General features: G+C 39.8%; 1 protein-coding gene and 1 long non-coding RNA gene across 4 annotated transcripts; one reads left to right on the top strand and one right to left on the bottom strand.

Annotated features, from left to right (window-relative positions):
- Nucleotides 1–402: 402 nt before the first annotated feature.
- Nucleotides 403–13165, bottom strand: LOC115925976. Of its 3 annotated transcripts, none has more exons than XR_004064905.1 (4): nucleotides 12495–13165; nucleotides 2049–2176; nucleotides 1447–1574; nucleotides 403–972 (listed from the first exon to the last, which is right to left on the bottom strand). It is a non-coding gene; the product is annotated as an uncharacterized LOC115925976 (long non-coding RNA). The 3 variants fall into 3 exon arrangements; XR_004064906.1 differs by lacking the exon at nucleotides 12495–13165 and adding an exon at nucleotides 8336–8560; XR_004064904.1 differs by lacking the exon at nucleotides 12495–13165 and adding an exon at nucleotides 3288–3372.
- Nucleotides 13166–13493: 328 nt separating this feature from the next.
- Nucleotides 13494–21599, top strand: LOC115926191 (adhesion G-protein coupled receptor G2-like). Its single transcript, XM_030990793.1, has 8 exons — nucleotides 13494–13699; nucleotides 14970–15116; nucleotides 16148–16235; nucleotides 17944–18068; nucleotides 18954–18992; nucleotides 19562–19662; nucleotides 20348–20610; nucleotides 21508–21599. The coding sequence occupies exons 2-8, from the start codon at nucleotides 15012–15014 to the stop codon at nucleotides 21597–21599; spliced, it is 813 nt and encodes a 270-aa protein (XP_030846653.1). The 5' UTR covers nucleotides 13494–13699; nucleotides 14970–15011.
- The last annotated feature ends 734 nt before the right edge of the window (nucleotides 21600–22333 follow it).

Below are 22333 nucleotides of genomic sequence, written 5' to 3'. Positions count from 1 at the left end.
TATTTGTAATTAAAATTTGTTGCAGATAATTTATAATTTAATTTCGTTTTCACTTTCGTTATTTATGATTATTGTCTTCAATTGTTCCTATCCATTTTCTCCCTTTCGCTTTCCTATCTCTCTAGTATCTAGCAATACCATTCCATTTCACTCCCATTCTCACATTTCCTTTTTTCACACATTACTAAGTTAATTTAGTTCTACACTGAAAATCATATATTAATTGATGTATTCACATATTTTCCATCTTTTGCTTAATTTCTCTCATTTCTCGGATCACAATGCTGACATGATAGTAGTTATAAATGAAATTGATTTTCAAAGAGTCTATCAATAATTAAAAAAATTACAACATACTTATGTAAACTTGCTCCAAATGAAAACATGAATACAATTTTTTAGTTTGGCTTAACATACTTTATTAAAATAACATGATCCATTTATTAAAGTTTCAATTAGGACTGTACATATCAACCTCCCATGCATGAAACCACATTCATATTTTTTCTGCAAAGTTATCAAGGATCCTCTATATGTGCACTCTCATTGCATTTTATGAGATTGTATCGTCCAGCTAAAAGGGAACATAATGATGACAGAACAAATACCTCAAATCTATTTATTATTTACTAATAATTGATTGAAGTGATTTTGTTGCGCTGTGGAAGACAAATTCATTACTACTAATCATCATTATTATTCATTAAATACATAATAAAAATTAAATATTTTTAAAAATAACCTGCATTGCTCTCACTTTGCTACTTGCACTTCCTTGGGGCGCTGATACTGATAGAGATGGTACATAGGAGGGATTCATCTCAGCCACACATCCATGGGGCGCTGCTACAGGTGGTACATGCGATGGCGCTGATACTGATAGAGATGGTACATGGGAGGGATTCATCTCAGCCACACATCCATGGGGCGCTGCTACAGGTGGTACATGCGATGGGTTCATCATACATTAGTCTGATAAGAGATATATAACAATTTTATTTACAATTGTATTTAAAATTGATTTCCTCATGAAATAAGCTAATAAATATCAAATTAAGACTTGACTGATTTAAATTTATAATATTATATTTTAATAAAAAATATTGATTGATATTCATAAATTTCTGTGTTTGGGTGGTGAGCTTCTTTACGGTCATTTTCTGCGCGTACGCAAGAAAACAACATTCATATTTTTTCTGCAAAGTTATCAAGGATCCTCTATATGTGCACTCTCATTGCATTTTATGAGATTGTATCGTCCAGCTAAAAGGGAACATATTGATGACAGAACAAATACCTCAAATCTATTTATTATTTATTAATAATTGATTGAAGTGATTTTGTTGCGCTGTGGAAGACAAATTCATTACTACTAATCATTATTATTATTCATTAAATACATAATAAAAATTAAATATTTTAAAAAATAACCTGCATTGCTCTCACTTTGCTACTTGCACTTCCTTGGGGCGCTGATACTGATAGAGATGGTACGTAGGAGGGATTCATCTCAGCCACACATCCATGGGGCGCTGCTACAGGTGGTACATGCGATGGGTTCATCATACATTAGTCTGATAAGAGATATATAACAATTTTATTTACAATTGTATTTAAAATTGATTTCATCATGAAATAAGCTAATAAATATCAAATTAAGACTTGACTGATTTAAATTTAAAATATTATATTTTAATAAAAAATATTGATTGATATTCATAAATTTCTGTGTTTGCGTGGTGAGCTTCTTTACGGTCATTTTCTGCGCGTACGCAAGAAAACAACATTCATATTTTTTCTGCAAAGTTATCAAGGATCCTCTATATGTGCACTCTCATTGCATTTTATGAGATTGTATCGTCCAGCTAAAAGGGAACATATTGATGACAGAACAAATACCTCAAATCTATTTATTATTTATTAATAATTGATTGAAGTGATTTTGTTGCGCTGTGGAAGACAAATTCATTACTACTAATCATTATTATTATTCATTAAATACATAATAAAAATTAAATATTTTAAAAAATAACCTGCATTGCTCTCACTTTGCTACTTGCACTTCCTTGGGGCGCTGATACTGATAGAGATGGTACGTAGGAGGGATTCATCTCAGCCACACATCCATGGGGCGCTGCTACAGGTGGTACATGCGATGGGTTCATCATACATTAGTCTGATAAGAGATATATAACAACTTTATTTACAATTGTATTTAAAATTGATTTCATCATGAAATAAGCTAATAAATATCAAATTAAGACTTGACTGATTTAAATTTAAAATATTATATTTTAATAAAAAATATTGATTGATATTCATAAATTTCTGTGTTTGCGTGGTGAGCTTCTTTTCGGTTATTTTCTGCGCGTACGCAAGAAATACAGCTCCGTTATTCATGATTGAGGTATCGTTATTCATGAATGAGGTATCAAGTTGACCGGGATCATTGTCCGAATAACTGTAAGAAATGTCAATGAAATATATCAACCAGTTCAATTTTTAAAAATAAAAATTCACTTCAGCTCAGAAAATACAGCATCTGCTGCAATTACGGCCGGTTTTAAGCCCCAGAGTTCTGGGGAAGAATATTCTAAAGCCTTCAAATTTCATGCATAGACTCTACCTTAAATTTCTGTGACCGCGCAGCAGAGACTCTACGTGCATATGATCAGAATTGCCGAATTCCTTCCGATTATAATAAATAAATCAGTTAATATATAAACCATGTACGTTGACGTAGAAACTGAACCCCCTAACATGCCATACACTGACTCTTATCCATAAATTATGACCATTTAATTTCAAGTAGATCTAGATCTAGTCTATGACAAACTATAACTCATAAGTAGTGCATATTTTTAGATATGGCACAACCCATATTATTATAAACAAAAACATGTTCATTTACCAAGGGTAACCCCTCAGAGAAACATGCAGACACATAATTACATACACGTACGCCTAAATGGTCACCCCTTGGCCTTGCAAACACTCGTGCCAGCGCAACACTCGTGCCAGCGCCAACACCAAGCTGCAGTGCCAGCGCCCCGCTCCGGTCCTGTTGATGACCGAAATCAATCCGTTAATAACATTCTTCTTCTTCTTCTTCTTCTTCTTCTTCAAAATAATCTGCCTCCTTCACTGCTGAAGATTCTTGCTTATTCTGAAATTGAACGTCTGATCATGGCCATACAATGACACAAAAACATCATGAAATAAGCTAATAAATATCAAATAAAGACTTGACTGATTTAAATTCAAAATATTAAACTCTGTTCACTCACTTTGAGGTCACATTAATGGGCAAAATCCAAACGAAAATCGTCGAAACTACTGTGTGTGTGAAGTGAGCATAGAATCATCGCATGATACACGTACACGCATGGCCTACCATAGGAAGATGCCTCACACGGAGTAAGCCCGCTCCATTGTTACTACGTGATGTGCTACATCCACTGACAGAGTAGATTCTCGTCCGCTGTGTGTCTCTTTGTTGATTGCACAGAGGGCGGATGCACGCCTTGCCGACTCGCTCTCGCGGGTTCGTCGCCTCCTTGCAATCCGCGACGCCCGCCGTGCCCTCGTCCGCCCGTCCTCCCCGGGACCCCGAAACCGCCTTTATCGACATCGACGGCGACCACGACCGAAGTTCGAACGGGGACGTGGCCAAATGGGTAGATTAAAACGCCGTCCGTCCGCGGGACCGCCCGGCGGCGACCGGGGGCGGGCGGGAGGGGAGATTTGGGCGCTGTAAAATGGACCCCGGATACCCCCCTCGACGCCTTAGAGTATTATTATATAGACTAGCAGGACCCGCGGAAATCCGCGGGATTCTAGAGGGGGGCGGGGGGTGTAAATAGATATATAGAGAGTGTTTAAATTAAAACCACCAAGAACTTTATTTGCCATTCAGGCCATTAAATAAAATATACATGTTTAGCGTCCCCGCCCGCTTCCTTTTTGGGGGCCGCCTCCTATTTATTTTTTTTTTTGAATTTTTTTTAATTTTTTGTTGTTTTTTTGTTGTTTTTTTTAAAGAAAATAAAACAGTGTCCTGTCCGTTTCCTTTTTGGGGCCGCCTCCTATTTTTTTTTTTTTTTTTTTTTTTTTAATTTTTTTTTTTTTTTTTTTTTTTTTAGTTTTTGAAAGAAAAAAAAACATGAAAAGCACTGCTAAAATTATTTCTGATATTAAAAAAAAAAAAAAAACAATTGTCGGCCGCCATCTTGAAAAAAAGCCCGAATGTCAGGGAAAATGTATGGAGCGGCCATTTTGAAAGAAGAAAAAAAAAAAGGGCCTCCTCATTCCCATTTTTCGAAAAAAACAGGACGCTAAACATGTTTTTTTTTAAATTTGGCCTTATATAAAAATTTAAAAAACGATCCAACTGTACCGGTAGTTATTCTTCAAGCCACTGGAACTGCGTAGAGTTCCGTAGTGTGGCGTACCGACTACGCAGAAATTAGGCTAAGTATTAATGAGAAAATAGTCCCTGCGTAGGTTATGCGTAGGCTGGCGTACAGGTTTGCTTATGGTTGCTTACTGTGTGGAAAGCTTTTACTGCTTTGTCGATCTGGCGTAGGGTAGCATACTGTTGCGTAGGCATAAAGCGTAGTGTTGCGTATGTAAAAAGGCGTACTTTCTACGTCAAGTTTCTACGCCGAAAGTACGCGAAAAAAATTAAACATGTTGAATTGTTTTCGTTCATCTTGCGTACCCAGTTCCGTCCCTCAGCATATAGTAATGTAGGCCAGCGTAGTTGGTACGCAACACTATGCAACTCTCGTATTGACCCCACGCCAATTAGTGACCCGCAAGTGTCACAAATAAAGTATTAAAAATATGCTCATCTGACCCTAATTAAACGCCTAAAACCCCCGAGCTTTCGGGGGTTTATGGACCCTTGAAACCCGTGGACCCCACGCCTATACACTCAACTCGCTGCAATCTGATCTCTCCCCCCCCCCCCCCCCCCCCCACCAACTTTGAAGAACGTAACCCCTGAGCTTTTTGGGGTTTATGGCCCCTTGAAACCCGGGGACCCCACGCCTATATTATATATACACTCAACTCAGGACCCGCGGAAATCGCGGGATTCTAGAGGGGGGCGCAGGCAGAAGATTAAGATTTTCATTTCGGGGGCTCTATTTCAAATTTTTGGAAAAATTTTCGTGCGCTACTTTTTTCAACTTTCGGGGGCTCTTTTTTCTGGGGCTACTTTTTCATTAATTCATCAAAGGATATAGGCCTTCACTTTGTTGAGATTTGTTTAGAAGGCTCAGGTTTCAGGCTACCTACTTCATAATTGCCTATTTAAAAAAAAAAAAAAAATTCTAGTTCAATAACTAAGTTTTCATGCATTGATTTGATGCAAGAACTGTAACATAATAGACCCTAGATTGTGATTATTTCTGACCATGAATTTCGATAATCATTCTTCAAAGTAAAATTTTCACAAGAAAATCAGGTAGTCGTTTAAAAACGTAGACATGAGTAATACTTTTACTAATTCTAAGCTCAGGTTTCGTAAATCTATTCACGAAACTATATTGAAATCGCGGCAACAATGATGCAAACCAACAGATAACAATTTCAAAGTGTCAAATCTCTTCGACTCGAGCTCAGCTCAGCTTAACTCACACACACTACAGCGTAACTCCATAGCTCGAACACCGGCGCCGCAGGCGTCGGACGCCTGCTGTGCTCGGTGCCGGTGTTGGAGCTTCCTGCAAGCTCGTCTCAACTCACACACACTGAACAGAAGCCCTGCACTGTATGAAGGCAGCTTGCGACTAAACTGTCAGTCCAATGGTTTTCTTGTGAAAACTTTCCTTTAGAAAATGATAATAAAAATTTAGTATAGGTCTAGACTATATGGCCGTAGTAATCACAAAATAAGCTTTGATTTCATACCTCCATTCACGAAAACTATATCAAAATCGCGGCAATCATGATGGAAATAGGTCTCTAAGTTTGGACGTGGACGGGATCGAAGCTTCGTGTGTATCTCTGTGGCTACTACAAAGGATATATCCTATAGAAAGATGCTTTACTCGGGTAAGCCCGACCGTGTGCATCGTGCATTTAATACGCAACTTAATGTGAGTTGCTCGTCGTCTGTCGTGTGTCTACGGATGCAATGTTGAATATCCATGAGGTATCTCTGTCGTCACGCATATCCTGCATTATGCATGTCGCGTCTGTTTTCGCCCTGGACGTCGACACGGAGGAGGACCTCGGGCGGAGTATAGCCAATTCGCTAGAGTAGACTCTCCCGCGGACGACGGCACCGGTCACCGGTACCCCGAGGGGAGGGTTCAGGAGGAGATAGCCGCACCAACTTGGGTCGGCGATCTCATTAAAAAACAATAGAATACAAAGGCCGGCGGAGACGTCGCGCCCCCCGCGGAGCCTTAGCGTATTATTATTATAGACTAGCAGGACCCGCGGAAATCCGCGGGATTCTAGAGGGGGGCGGGGGGGGGGGGTGTAAATAGATATATAGAGACTGTCTAAATTAAAACCACCAAGAACTTTATTTGCCATTCAGGCCATTAAAAAAATATACATGTTTAGCGTCCCCGCCCGCTTCCTTTTTGGGGCCACCTCCTATATATATATATTTTTTTTAAACAGCTTCCCCGCCCGTTTCCTTTTTGGGGGCCGCCTTCTATTTTTTTTTTTTTTGAAATTTTTTTGAATTTTTTTTATTTTTTAAAATTTTTTTATAGAAAAAAAACAGCGTCCCCACCCGCTTCCTTTCTGGGGGCCGCCTCTCCTATTTTTTTTTTTTTTTTGAATTTTTTTTTTTTTTTTTTTTTTTTTTTTTTTATTTTTTTTTAAAGAAAAAAAAACATGAAAAGCACTGCTAAAATGTATTTCTGATCTTAAAAAAGAAAAGAAAAAAATTGTCGGCTGCCATCTTGAAAAATAGCCTGAATGTCAGGGAAAATGTACGGAGCAGCCATTTGAAAGAAAAAAAAAAAAAAAAAAAAAAAAGGGCCTCGATCCTCCTTCCCATTTTTCAGAAAAAACAGGACGCTATACATGTTTTTTTTTAAATTTGGCCTTATATAAAAAAAATTAAAAAAACGATCCAACTGTACCGGTAGTTATTCTTTAAGCCACTGGAACTGCGTAGAGTTCCGTAGTGTGGCGTACCGACTACGCAGAAATTAGGCTGCGTATTAATGGGAAAATAGTCCCTGCGTAGGTTATGCGTAGGCTGGCGTACAGGTTTGCTTATATGGTTGCTTACTGTGTGGATAGCTTTTACTGCTTTGACGATCTGGCGTAGGGTAGCATAGTGTTGCGTAAAAAGGCGTACTTTCTGCGTCAAGTTTCTACGCTGAAAGTACGCGAAAAAAATTAAACATGTTGACTTGTTTTCGTTCATCTTGCGTACCCCTTTCTGTCCCTCAGCATATAGTAACGTAGGCCAGCGTAGTTGGTAGCAACACTACGCAACTCTACGTATTGACCCCACGCCAATTAGTGACCCGCAAGTGTCACAAATAAAGTATTAAAAATATGCTCATCTGACCCTAATTAAACGCCTAAAACCCCCAAGCTTTCGGGGGTTTATGGCCCCTTGAAACCCGTGGACCCCACGCCTATATTGTATATACACTCAACTCGCTGCGATCTGATCTCTCAACTTTGAAGAACGTAACCCCCGAGCTTTTGGGGGTTTATGGCCCTACAAATATACACTCAACTCAGGGTTTCAGGTTTCCTACTTCATAATTGCCTATTTAAAAAAAAAAACATTTTTCTAGTTCAATAACTAAGTTTTCATGCATTGATTTGATGCAAGAACTGTAACATAATAGACCCTAGATTGTGATTATTTCTGACCATAAATTTCGATAATTATTTTTCAAAGTAAAATTTTCACAAGAAAATCAGACAGTCGTTTAAAAACGTAGACATTAGTAATACTTTTACTAATTCTAAGCTCAGGTTTCGTAAATCTATTCACGAAACTATATTGAAATCGCGGCAATAATGATGCAAACCAACAGATAACAATTTCAAAGTGTCAAATCTCTTCGACTCGAGCTCAGCTCAGCTCTACTCACACACATAACACTCCAGCGTAACTCCACGAAGCTCAAACACAGGCGCCGCAGGCCTCGGACGCCTGCGGTGCCCGGTGCCGGTGTTGGAGATTCCTCGAGTTACTGCACTGTGATGTGTGGTGACTGAAGTTAGCTTGCGACTGAATTGTCAGTCCAATGGTTTTCTTGTCAAAACTTTCCCTTTAGAAAATGATAATCAAAATTGAGTACACATGGCCGTAATAATCACAAAATAAGCTTTGATTTCATACCTCCATTCACGAAAACTATATAAAAATCGCGGCAATCATGATGGAAATAGGTCTCTAAGTTTGGACGTCGACGGGAAGCCCCGTGTATCTCTTGTGCAGCTACTACATGCAAATCCATGCAAAGCACATCCTAGCTACAACAAAGCACATCCTATAGAAAGATGCTTTACTCTCGGTAATCCCGCCCTTTGCATAGAGCATTTAATACGCAACTTAATGTGAGTGGACAGTCATCGGTCGTGTGTCTACGGATGTCATGTTGAATATCCATGAGGTATCTCTGTCGTCACGCATATCCTGCATTATGCATGTCGCGTCTGTTTTCGCCCTGGACGTCGACACGGAGGAGGACCTCGGGCGGAGTATAGCCAATTCGCTAGAGTAGACTCTCCCGCGGACGACGGCACCGGTCACCGGTACCCCGAGGGGAGGGTTCAGGAGGAGATAGCCGCACCAACTTGGGTCGGCGATCTCATTAAAAAACAATAGAATACAAAGGCTCGCCGAGACGTCGCGCCCCCCGCGGAGCCTTAGCGTATTACTATTATAGACTAGCAGGACCCGCGGAAATCCGCGGGATCCTAGAGGGGGGCGGGGGTGTAAATAGATATATAGAGACTGTCTAAATTAAAACCACCAAGAACTTTATTTGCCATTCAGGCCATTAAGAAATATACATGTTAAGCGTCCCCGTCCGCTTCCTTTTTGGGGGCCGCCTCCTATTTTTTTTTTTGAAATTTTTTGAAAAGTTTTTTTTTTTTTTTTTTGAAAGAAAAAAAAACAGCGTCCCCGCCTGCTTCCTTTTTGGGGGCCGCCTCCTATTTTTTTTATTTTTTTTTTATTTATTTATTTTTTTTTGAAAGAAAAAAAACATGAAAAGCACTGCTAAAATGTATTTCTGATTTTAAAAAAGAAAAAAAAAAATTGTCGGCCGCCAACTTGAAAAATAGCCTGAATGTCAGGAAAAATGTACGGAGCGGCCATTTTGAAAGAAAAAAAAAAAAAAAAAGGGCCTCCTCCTTCCCATTTTTCGAAAAAACAGGAAGCTAAACATGTTTTTTTTTAATTTGGCCTTATATAAAAATAAAAAAAAACGATCCAACTGTACCGGTAGTTATTCTTTAAGCCACTGGAACTGCGTAGAGTTCCGTAGTGTGGCGTACCGACTACGCAGAAATTAGGCTGCGTATTAATGGGGAAATAGTCCCTGCGTAGGTTATGCGTAGGCTGGCGAAAAAAATTAAACAGGTTGAATTGTTTTCGTTCATCTTGCGTACCCCTTTCCGTCCCTCAGCATATAGTAACGTAGGCCAGCGTAGTTGTTACGCAACACTACGCAACTCTACGTATTGACCCCACGCCAATTAGTGACCCGCAAGTGTTACAAATAAAGTATTAAAAATATGCTCATCTGACCCTATAGTACGCCTAAAACCCCCGAGCTTTCGGGGGTTTATGGCCCCTTGAAACCCGTGGACCCCACGCCTATATTATATATACACTCAACTCGCTGCGATCTGATCTCTCCCCCCCCCCCCCCAACTTTGAAAAACGTAACCCCCGAGCTTTTGGGGGTTTATGGCCCCTTGAAACCCGTGGACCCCACGCCTATATTATATATACACTCAACTCAGGACCCGCGGAAATCCGCAGGATTCCAGAGGGGGTGCGCAGGCAAAAAATTAAGTTTTTCATTTCGGGGGATCCATTTCAAATTTTAGGGAAATTTTCGGGGGCTACTTTTTCATTAATTCATATAAGGATAGGCCTACACTTTGTTGAGATTTGTTTAGTAGGCTTTTAGGTTTCAGGCTTCCTACTTCATAATTGCCTATTTAAAAAAAAACAACATTTTTCTAGTTCAATAACTAAGTTTTCATGCATTGATTTGATGCAAGAACTGTAACATAATAGACCCTAGATTGTGATTATTTCTGACCATGAATTTCGATAATCATTTTTCAAAGTAAAATTTTCACAGGAAAATCAAACAGTCTTTTAAAACGTAGACATTAGAGTCTAGTAATACTTTTACTAATTCTAAGCTCAGGTTTCGTAAATCTATTCACGAAACTATATTGAAATCGCGGCAATAATGATGCAAACCAACAGATAACAATTTCAAAGTGTCAAATCTCTTTGACTCGAATTCAACTCACACACTTTCAACTGCAACTCAGCTCATCTCACACACACTACACAGTGGCAATGCACTGTATTGTAGTCTATGCGTGTCAGTTAGATCTACGGTGATTTTGTCTGATTTTCTTTACTTTGAAGAAATGATTATCAAAATTACGTAAACATGGCGAGAACATCACAAAATAGACTTTAATTTCATACCTCTATTTATGGAAACTTTATAATATTGCAGCAATCGTGAATTCGTGATGGAAATTGATTGCAGTTTCGCGATGTTTAGTGGTTCATGGTCTAGATTCAGCTTCTACCGAAACAAAATCGACCGCCAAAAACTCGAGCCCTACGCTCCGTCTCGATCTCGCAACTGCGAAAATGTACGTGTTTTGGCGTACTTGCGTGCGACATGGTAAGCCAGGTAAGGTATGGAATATGGTTCGAGTTTTTTTTACGACCGATTTTTGTGTATACAATTTTATACGGATAGTCATCGGTCGTGTGTCTACGGATGTCATGTTGCATATCCATGAGGTATCTCTGTCGTCACGCATATCCTGCATTATGCATGTCGCGTCTGTTTTCGCCCTGGACGTCGACACGGAGGAGGACCTCGGGCGGAGTATAGCCAATTCGCTAGAGTAGACTCTCCCGCGGACGACGGCACCGGTCACCGGTACCCCGAGGGCAGGGTTCAGGAGGAGATAGCCGCACCAACTTGGGTCGGCGATCTCATTAAAAAACAATAGAATACAAAGGCCGGCGGAGACGTCGCGCCCCCCGCGGAGCCTTAGCGTATTACTATTATAGACTAGCTGTTTGCGCCCGTTAAACGGGCGCTCTTTGCTGTGGCAGCCATTTTGCGTTCGTCCGCGGCATCAAACTTTTCAGCCTTTAGCTTCCGTAAAGATCGACATATATAACAATTCTATTTACAATTGTATTTATAATTGATTTCATCATGAAATAAGCTAATAAATATCAAATTAAGACTTGACTGATTTAAATTTAAAATATTATATTTTAATTAAAAATAAGCTAATAAATATCAAATAAAGACTTGACTGATTTAAATTTAAAATAGACCTATTATATTTTAATTAAAAATATTGATTGATATTCATAAATTTCTGTGTTTGCGTGGCGAGCTTCTTTTCGGTCATTTTCTTCGCGTACGCAAGAAATACAGCTCCGTTATTCATGAATGAGGTATCAAGTTGACCGGATCATTGTCCGAATACCTGTAAGAAACGTCAATGAAATATATCAACCGGTTCAATTTAAAAAAATAAAAATTCACTTCAGCTCAGAAAATACAGCATCTGCTGCAATTACGGCCGGTTTTAAGCCCCAGAGTTCTGGAGAAGAAAAGGGCTAGAGATAGCTATGATTACTGATTAATTTTTTCCATTAAACATCACATCCTATTTCTACTACATCACATAGATCTATATAGTCTATATAAGGTCTAGGCCTAGAATCTAGAAGATTTTTATAACGCTGTTTGACCATGAATGACGCACCGTAATACCCGTTTTAATGCATTGATTTGATGAAGGAACTGTATCATAGTAAAAGTATTCTATTCAGCTATAGACAATGCCAATGGCTATGTTTTTAAACGACCGTCTGATTTTCTTGTGAAAACTTTACTTTGAAAAATGATTATCGAAATTTAGCATACAACTATACATGGACAGAATAATCACAATCTCAGCTCAGGTTTCATACCTCTATAATCACGAAACTATATTGAAATATAGGGGCAATAAGAGCAATTTCAAAATGTTGTCGAGTCTACTCTATAATAGCTCAGCTCAGCTCACCTCACCTCACACACAGTCACAGTTCCGACAGTGCTCGCCAGCAGTGGCGCACTGCACTGCCCGTGCCTCATGGCAGCTAGCTTGCAACTGAACTGTCAGTCACGATGAATTTCTTGTGAAAACTTTACTTTGAAGAATGATTTTCAATATTCAGTAAACATGAACAGGATAATACCAAAGTAACCCTGCTTGCATACCTCTATTCACGTAAACTATATATAAATCACGGCAATCATCATAGAATCAAAGACGAAGCGACTGAGCTGTGCGTGTGACGGTGAGCGTAGAATCATCGCATACATTATACACGTACGTTCGTACACGCAGCAGGTCCGGCTGGCCTACAAAGCATATCATATAAAAAGACGCATAACACGGGTAAGCCCAACCCGTGAGAGCGTGCATTTCTTACATCCCCTCACCCGGGTGAGTCATCTGTTAATGTGTATTTCTCTTACATGCTACAAAGCGTATCCTATAGCAAGAGGCCTAAACTCGGGGTAAGCCACAACCGTTACTACGTGATGTGCTACATCCATTGACAGAGTAGATTCTCGTCCGCTGTGTGTCTCTTTGTTGATTGCACAGAGGGCGGATGCACGCCTTGCCGACTCGCTCTCGCGGGTTCGTCGCCTCCTTGCAATCCGCGACGCCCGCCGTGCCCTCGTCCGCCCGTCCTCCCCGGGACCCCGAAACCGCCTTTATCGACGTCGACGGCGACCGCGACCGAAGATCGAACGGGGACGTGGCCAAATGGGTAGATTAAAACGTCGTCCGTCCGCGGGACCGCCCGGCGGCGACCGGGGGCGGGCGGGAGGGGAGATTTGGGCGCTGTAAAATGGACCCCAGATACCCCCCTCGACGCCTTAGAGTATTATTATATAGATATACATTGTATAGTTGTAAACATCAATCAATGTATCTGTATTATCTTTTCAATTATGCACCACATCAAAACAAAACAACACAAACAAAAACAACAACAACAACACATTCTGCAGGAAATGTATGGTATGTACATTTTAAGCTTTCAGAAACAATTACATATTACATAGGCTACTCCGAAGATGATTTCTATACGCAATTTGCCCTTAAGTAGATTTTCGAAAGTCCCTGCTATCTTGGTCATAATAGTTTTAGACGAATTAAACAAAATGAGAATACAAGTATATATCAAACAAAAAAGGAGTTTCAATTTAACAGAAGGCCTATTTTGTCTTTTGAATTCCAGCGGTAAAACGACGAAATCAAACAGATGGAAGATCTCATAGAATTCGGGAGAGAGATCGCGAAACCAGACGGAACAGGACTATCTTTGATGATCGGTTCAATAGGAGAGACCCTGAGGCATATGCCGTACCTACGTATATGATAAGGGCCACCGCTATTGTTTACTATACAGGTATGATGAGTGTGCTATTGTTATGAGGAGGATGATTTAGATATCTCGTTGTATATAGTAATTAAATATCTGATAAATTAATTTGACACCGGTAATAGTATTTCTCAAGGATCTTTAATTCAACTGTTTCAATTACTACTTCATAATAACCCCCTCCCTTTCGAGGCTTTTATTTGGAAAGATCTTTGAGAAGAATAAATATCTATTATTCATTTGAACTAAGATTACATTATACATTATTATATACCTCACTTAAGAAATCCAGCCATCTGATTGTTCGAAATTGCAGTCATGGTTTTAACTATTCCTGTAAAATTCCCGGTAAAATTCCAGTTACCGGGCAACATAGTTCAGTCTTGGTGAAATACCCGTAGGTTTACATGTTAAAAATTGGTTTGAGCGATCGAGCATACCGTACGTGTGCGAAGAATTGGTCGATATTTTTAATACAGCACAGAGCAGACGACCGTACATACGGCATTCTCGATCGTACTGAATTCCAAACATGGCAAAAATGGCTGAAGAAACTTTCCCAAGATTTCAACTTCTTGATAATGATCAAATGCAAGACTTGCTGACAGCAAGAACGCCAAAAGGGTACGTCAAATTCTCCATAATATATTGAAAATAGATCTAGTAGTAGTGCTAAAATCCTTCTCATAGACTCTCATGAGTGCGCAATGCATAGGGATGTGTGCAATCTCTATAGATTGCACACATCCCTATGCATTGCGCACTCATGAGATTCAAACTAATATTGCTCGTTATCCTGAAGGTGATACTCAATAAGTGAGGTGTCATATGAAAGAGCAGGTTTTTCTCCATATTTCCCACAGGGTCGACCCACCCCCAAAAATGTAAAAATATCTTCCTTAGACTAGAATATACATCTAGTCTACTCTCAAAGATACACCCAGTCATAGTCATAAAAAACAACCGTGCAGATAAACTAGAGATAGGCCAAGGTGGTGTCATATGTTGACTCTTTTTTTTCGGCATATAAAAGTATTAATGACTGCTTTAATATTCGAGAAATAGTTGTTTTTATACGCTCTCGGGAAGGTTACAATTGGGCTTTTGCCCTCGGCACGCCTCGGGCAATAGCACAATTGTAACTTTCCCTTGAGCGTATAAAAACAACTATTTCTGTCAAAGCAGTCATTAATACTATATTATCAATTCCTGTAATGAAACTATTTTGTCCAGTTTTAGTAGCTCAATGAATTTCCTTTGTTCTTTTTTCTCTAATATACTCACCGTCGTCATACAGGAAAATTCTTTGTGAGCGAGTTATCCCAGATCGCCCCCGTTGATGAAACTGTGCTGGTATACACCAAGGCATACAATGACGGTGTGCCGTTGGAAGGGATCCCCGAACCGCTCTTCCATTACCTTCTATCATACGACTGATGGCCAGGTAACTAGGATATCAAACTTTGGGGTTTTCATCTCACCATACACATCCCCCGGATAAATTCTTTTTTTAAAGGAAAAAAAAAATTTAAAAAATGCGCGTGTCTCTACTTGCGTGTCTCTACTTGGGAACTTCAATAAATAATGAGGGTCTTTTAGGCAAAACAGCTGTTTAATGTAAAATTAAAAATATGATTTTGTTTCTTCTGAAAATAAGGGTAAAATATACATTGAAAATTATTGTCAAGTCCGTTTCGAAGACGCTCTTTTAAATTCCGTAGGCCTTTGTAAGGTATTTAACAATGAATTGTCTTTCAAATAGTAATAACAGGTTGTTGTTTTTTCATTTGCTTTTTTCTCATGTTAAGTAGGGGAAGAATTTTGTTTAAATATATTTATAAAAAGGAAAGAAAAAACCTAATTGTTTTGGCAAAAAAGGGGCAATTTTGAAGTCCTGACATATTTTGTGCTACTGCTCCAATAAAGAGTGAATACACCGGAAATTAAACGTTCCCTTTCGATTCTTATTTGCTTGTTTCCATTTAAAGGACATTTCAAAGTGTACATATTAAGGCTCATTTGTTGAACAATCATTCAAATAAAATGTATATTCCGTAGTTCCTTCGCCATCAAATCGGCATTTTCTGTTAATCGGGAATGTTGCTCGATCAAAAATTCATTTGGAGATTTCACAAGTTTTTTGTTGGTTTTGCTTCAATTTATTACGTTCAAGTTCAAGTTCAAGTTTATTGTCTCACATTTTACCAAAAATATAGACATACCGGTACATATAAAATAAAAATTGTACAATACATGTAGTATATATGAGCACGTCTCAATGATTGTCAATTCATATAATAGATTAAGTAGAATGTGAGGAACCTATTAAAACGTAGTGCTTGTACGTTATAGGTCCTGGTAAAATAAGTATGGTAGATCTTCATTTTTTTGTAATGAGAGCAAACCATGAAGACTCTTATTAATAACGTTATGTGGATTATTGTTATATTCCCCCTCCCCTAAACCGTTTCCTAGGGTGATCTACCAGACTGGGCTGGATTTGCCTGTGGATCAGCTCGACTCCATAGCTCTAGAGAACCTGTACCTGATCTTGTGCAGCATGGTAAGATCGTCATCTTTTGTTGTGTAGTTAAATATGTTTTGTACCTAACTATATAAATTTAATTTATTCCTGGAGACCAGCCCTTGACAGGCCAATGGCCTAGCTGTTTGATCTTCTACAGTCTCTAGTCTAAATTCTAGGTGCTCTATATTCTTTCTTATATTGAATTATGCTATTTTCTTGTTTTGTTGTGTTAATCACATAGTGTATGTAAACTGTTATATGTTTTTTTTTAATGATAATGATAATAATAATTGATAATAATGATATTAACAAAGATATACTAGGCCTGAGTCAATCCGTTTAACCGACGGTTATCCGACCGCATTCATCAAAACCGTTTAGCATTTCTCGCTCCGGTTAACCGTTATTTGCATACATTTTGGAATGTGCATAGCCGATGATAAAGATAATCAAAGAAACCGCAGTGTAATGTTACACCCTGGCCGCTGCGCGCCAGCTTTCTGGCAGCAGTAATCCCCATGAATGAATTTGTAAACAATAAGACAACCAGCCCCCTTCTCTCTTTTCTCACCCTCTTTATTCCCTTCTCTCTGCAATGTGTTCATCGCTCATGTACCTTTTCTTATTACTGCACTCTCAGCTCACAACTTTCTAAATGTTTACACATTCGATGGTCAGTTCCTCTCACATCCCTTCTCCCCCGAGTCTCTCTCTCTCTCTCTCTCTCAATATTAATATCCATCCCTTGCCGACTCGCCCCCTAAAATAATGTTCATATATAAATAAAATACAAAAATATTGATAACAATAATAATTGAAGTTTTAGAAATATCAATCAACAAAGTCTTGGATATTGTGAGTAATTTAAGTTTTTGATCATTCTTCAATTCAGCCGATTAACACAGCCACCCTTTCTATCTAGTCTCACTCACTCACTCTAGTCTCACTCATGTCCCTGCCTCGTCCATGCAGGGACATGCAGGGACATGCTAGCCCATGCATGCTCTCTCAGTCACACACACCGTACATGCAAACCTCCGGCGCCCAAATACACTGTACATACACACAGATGGAGAGCTCATGCTTGTCACATGCACACATGTGGGCGTGGCTTCTTGACCTCCCACTGAACTGGGTACGGTGAAAGCACGCGCGGTCACCAACCTGTAATTTATGCTGGTATCAAACTCCACCCACATAGCTATAGAACCTTCCTGATTGGTCACTAACTTGGATCAGCTCATTGCAGGGTGTGTCTTGGGTGTGTGTGATACACACTTCCACATAATTTCATATGGCAATGATACATGCAGGGAGCTCTCTCCCTGACCATGTGCAAACATTGCATTGCAAAGGCATATATAAACACGTCACAGATAGCTATCTTCACAGAGTAACTTTGCAAGGTTAATCATGATATCAAATTCAAATTCAGATGAGGAGTAATAAGACATGTTTTATGTTGTTTATTACTGGTCTCTGTTTATCAGGATGACCCAATTTATGCCATAGCCCGGGGCTGGGAATGCTCAGCCCGACAGTCTGAAGACCAGGAGGGTTCCGAGCTACAGCACTATTACAAATACTGTATTTTCACTTTTTCAGATTATTATTAAACGGTTAAACGAAACCGCCCGTATACTTTTAACGGTTAACCGTTTAGCACAAAACCGTAATGACTCAGGCTTAAGATATACCATTTCCTTTCACGTATTATATCTTCTTCTTTTTTCATTCTCGGCAGTTGAACTTGAATGGGATTCTTCGTACTGCACGATGAATTTTACAAATGATAACTACACAGTGTGTATGTGTACCGTCTTAGAAATCATTGGTCTGATAAAGGATGCAATACCAACGCAGGAACCGGTAGGTTTTACCTCCGAATATCAAGTAATGATTTAGCAATCTTTAAGGGTCGTTAGGTCGGTTATTAATGTTATTACATTATCACCTTCCCATCAAAACCCTCGATGGCAAGATAACTGTTTATCACTCTACCCCCATAAATAGAAACTTTAGCCCCTAAACCACTTCTGCTTTCAAGCAAAATTGAATATAAAATTTACCGGTGCTCCCGGTAAGTTTTGATGATTTTCCAATAGCGCCTACGGCCGTACAATGGTAGCTGCGACCATGAAAATCTCAGAATATGTAGCTGTAAATATATAATTTCCAAACGGGAATAGCTAATCGGTCAATTTTAGTCAAGAAACATTGTTTTATAGCTTAATTAATATCTTGACCTTGAGAGGGAGCTATACAACATAACGAGTTAATTATTTACAATTTCATAACTTTAGACTCGATTTCAACCGCGACACTGATCACTGAATGTTGTAGGATCGCATATGCTTCCAATATGTTCATTTGAACCAAATTCATGACCATATACCAAAACTTTGTATTGCCTTTAATATTATAAACATCAACATCATCGTCGTCACCATGATCTTTATTGCCCCACTCCTATCGTACACATCACCAGCAAAATAATCGTCACCACCATGTCGTCGTCGCCATTCTAATCATCATAAACCAAAACTATGTCAATGCAAGCACTTTGATGGTTACCGCCCTCTACCATTGCCAATTGAAGACAAAATTATATGTTTGATGCTCTCCAAAGCACTTCAGAAACTCTGAAATTGTTCGTAGTAAATCCCAGAAGAGAACAAGTAGTGAATAAGTAGACGTATTTGGTTAGAGTTTTCCTTAATGTAACTCTTATTTTCTTTGCCTGTTTTCGTATAGACCACACCAGAAACAGCACCCGGACCACTTGAATTCATTGTAAGTTTATAACAGTACACCCTTTTTCTTGTCCCGTCTTTGTTACGAGTTTTCCTCCAATAAATAAAAAGAAACTATATCCTCCAAGAAAACAAACATTACGACCGCATTTTGTTTCATGTTAAGAATTGTGAGGTGATAAGGCATTCATTTACATTTGCCTCTTTAGACCCAGGTGTAGGTAGGACATCCCCTAATGTTGTGAGCACCGAAATCGGAATAGCCTAGCTAGCTAAAGCACCTTGAGTGCTGGCTATGAACGCTGTAAAACATCTAAATTATCTATATCACTCAGCCGTATCAGGTTAAAGCCAGAATATTCTGTCAAATATCTTATTAATCAATATAACCACATTTGATGTGCAATTTTTCAAAATTTAAACAAGGGTATTTATCTTAAAACTGCCCTAGACTGATATAAAATTGACATTTCTAGTCGTAGGGCTATACATTAACCCCGCCTTTATTATATTCAAAATCGTCCTTTTTGTTTGTTTACCATGCTTTAGTTGTCTTCATGATTGCAAACGTGTGATGGCCACTAATTCGTATCTCTCTTTTTTCACCAGGGAATTCCGAATTCACTTGGCCTGACTATAACAAGCTACATTGGCTACAGTGTATCAATCATCAGTCTACTCCTAACTATCATAACCTACGCTATCTTTCCGTAAGTATACAGTTTTTTCATTTAATTGTTGAAATGGTCAGCTTTCTCCAAAGTATTACTTTCCCGAAACTACTGAGACAGATATAGGCCTTCTCCCCGAGACGTAACAAACACGAAATCAAGGTAGCTCTTTCATTCAATTGAAAGTTAGGCCTACCTCTTCGTGAACTGTTTGATACCGTTTTAGAACTCTATGTCACATTTTCATCATAAAGCGTATTTAGGAAGGGGGTAACCGGCCCTTTTTAAACCTCCAAAGTGCCCCTTATTGTGTTCTGTGACCCCCTTTCAACTTCTTGACTCAATGGACCCTGAAAATAGATTACTCCTAAAAACGTGATAATCTTATCAATTTTTGTCTACATTTCGGAATTTGCTTCTCAATAACCCCCCTAAAATAAAACCCTGGATCTGCTCTTGATAGGAGTGTATCTTAACCGTGAAGAGTCAGATGTAAAAACGAAATTCCATCATTTTCTAATAATCCTATTGTGTTATTTAATTCATTTATAAATTTATTATTTTTATTTATATATTTATCCAATTATTTATATATTTATCTAACTATTTATTATTTATTTATGTATATATTCATTCATTAAATTCCCTTTTTATCCATCTATTTATTTATTTACGTATATTTAACATTCATTTATCAATTATCCGATTTTCTTTCTCCCGGTAGAAAGCTGCGGCGGGGTCGTCCGACCCTAATCCACGTGAACCTGTGCGTGGCCATCCTCCTCCTCCTCGTCCTCCTCATCTCTTCCGTGGCCTTCTGCAACAACGTCATGGGGTGCCGTGTCGCCAACATCTTCCGTATCTACATCATCCTAGTCTCGCTGATGTGGAACGGGGTCGAGGCCGTCCACATGTACATGACCCTCGTCAAGGTCTTTACCGCCCACGCTTCGTACTTCGTTCTCAAGGCCGGCCTGGTGGCTTGGGGTAAGGGTTTCAGAGCATCAGCAGTGGTTCACATGCAGGCACATATCTCAAGAGAGGGGAAGGGGGGGGCATGGGGGCCTCTTACCCGAAAATCAACATTCTAGTTTGCCACATATTCGAGCGAAGCTAACTAACAAAATAATGTTGTGGTACATGTTTACATTCGACCTAAAAAATCACTAGATGAGGATAGGAATCAGGCGCGTACGCAGGATTTTTACAAGGGGGGGGGGGGGGGGGGGGGGGGGGGGGGGGGGGGGGGGGGGGGGGGGGGGGGGGGGGGGGGGGGGGGGGTGGGGGGGGGGGGGGGGGGGGGGGGAGGGGGGGGGGGGGGGGGGGGGGGGGGGGGGGGGGGGGGGGGGGGGGTGGTGGGGGGGGGGTAGGGGGGGGTTAGGCCAAAAGGGGGGGGGGGGGGGGGGGGGGGGGGGGGGGGGGGGGGGGGGGGGGGGGTTAACATTTTTAATCGGGCCGAAAATTTCGCAGCGACTCAGGGGGGGGGTATTAGAGAAACACTTTTTTAGGTAAGCATTGGTATAATTTTTTTTTTTTTTTTTATTTAAAAAAAAATAAATAATAAATAATACCAAAGGGGGGGGGGGGGTTTCCTCAAATTACACACATAAATACCAATACGCAGGGGGGGGGGGGGGGGGGGGGGGGTGGGGGTTAAAACCCCCCCCCCGTTCCCGTCCCCTCCCCCCCCCCCAACGCAAACCTCCCCCCCCCCAAACCCCCCCTCCCCCCCCCCCCCGAACCCCCCCCCCCCCCCCCCCCCCCCCCCCCCCCCTGCGTACGAGCTTGATAGGAATGTTACATATTTGGGTATCCCGCTCGTCATTGCTCCGTCGCCCAATCTTAATGATTGATTAATTTGCGATTATTTCTTTTAAATTTCAGGTATACCACTATTCGTTGTGCTCATAGCAGCTGCAGTCAACATTGAAATCTACGACGGGGTCCTCACCCACCTCAATTGTACATTCAGGTAACCATGATTACAAAGCCTTAAATATGGTTTTAAGAATGAGTGTCCTACTTTTTTACTCCTAGTTCTGAATATTTGGTTTCTATATTTTATTTATTTACTTATTCAGTAATTTATTTAATTATTTATTTATTTATGAGCGAGTGACTTCAAACATCATTAACTGGCAGCTGACAATCAGTCTACTTTCCAGATCTATAGATGATACCAATTGGTATTTATAAAAAAAATTATATTGATATAGGCCTTCATTTATAGTGGCGGCTCCAGGGGTACAGGGGACAATGCTCCCCCAATTATTCCGACAACCGAGTACAGACATGTGCCCCGTTCTAAAACCAAAACATTTTCATTGTGAAAAAATTAAATCGTAATGATAATTTCAACCCAGGGTTTTTATTGAAATCATTTCTTTATTTCAAAGAAAGTATCGCAATATACAAATTTGCACTCTCAGAATGAAAGATAATCATGACCAGGTCCATGAACCTATTTGGATTCAAGGCAGATTTATGCGATGAATATTAGGATACAAAATGCAAGAAAAAAGCTAGTGATGTCATGCTCGTTCTATCTCTTGAATTCCCCAGCTGTCGTTTGAGTACCGTCGCTTTCTACGGTCTCTTCTTAACACCGATGCTCATCATCGTCCTCTTCAATAGCATCGTATTCGGGCTTGTTCTCCGGGTCATCAGAAAAATATATAAACAGGTAACCTATGAAACTAGGTCTGTTCTC

This window comes from Strongylocentrotus purpuratus, unplaced genomic scaffold (assembly GCF_000002235.5).
Source record: "Strongylocentrotus purpuratus isolate Spur 01 unplaced genomic scaffold, Spur_5.0 spur5_scaffold_19, whole genome shotgun sequence".
In the NCBI taxonomy this organism is placed as follows: Eukaryota; Metazoa; Echinodermata; class Echinoidea; order Camarodonta; family Strongylocentrotidae; genus Strongylocentrotus; species Strongylocentrotus purpuratus.
Note: the sequence above shows the minus strand (reverse complement) of the source record. Positions and strands in the feature narration are given on the sequence as shown.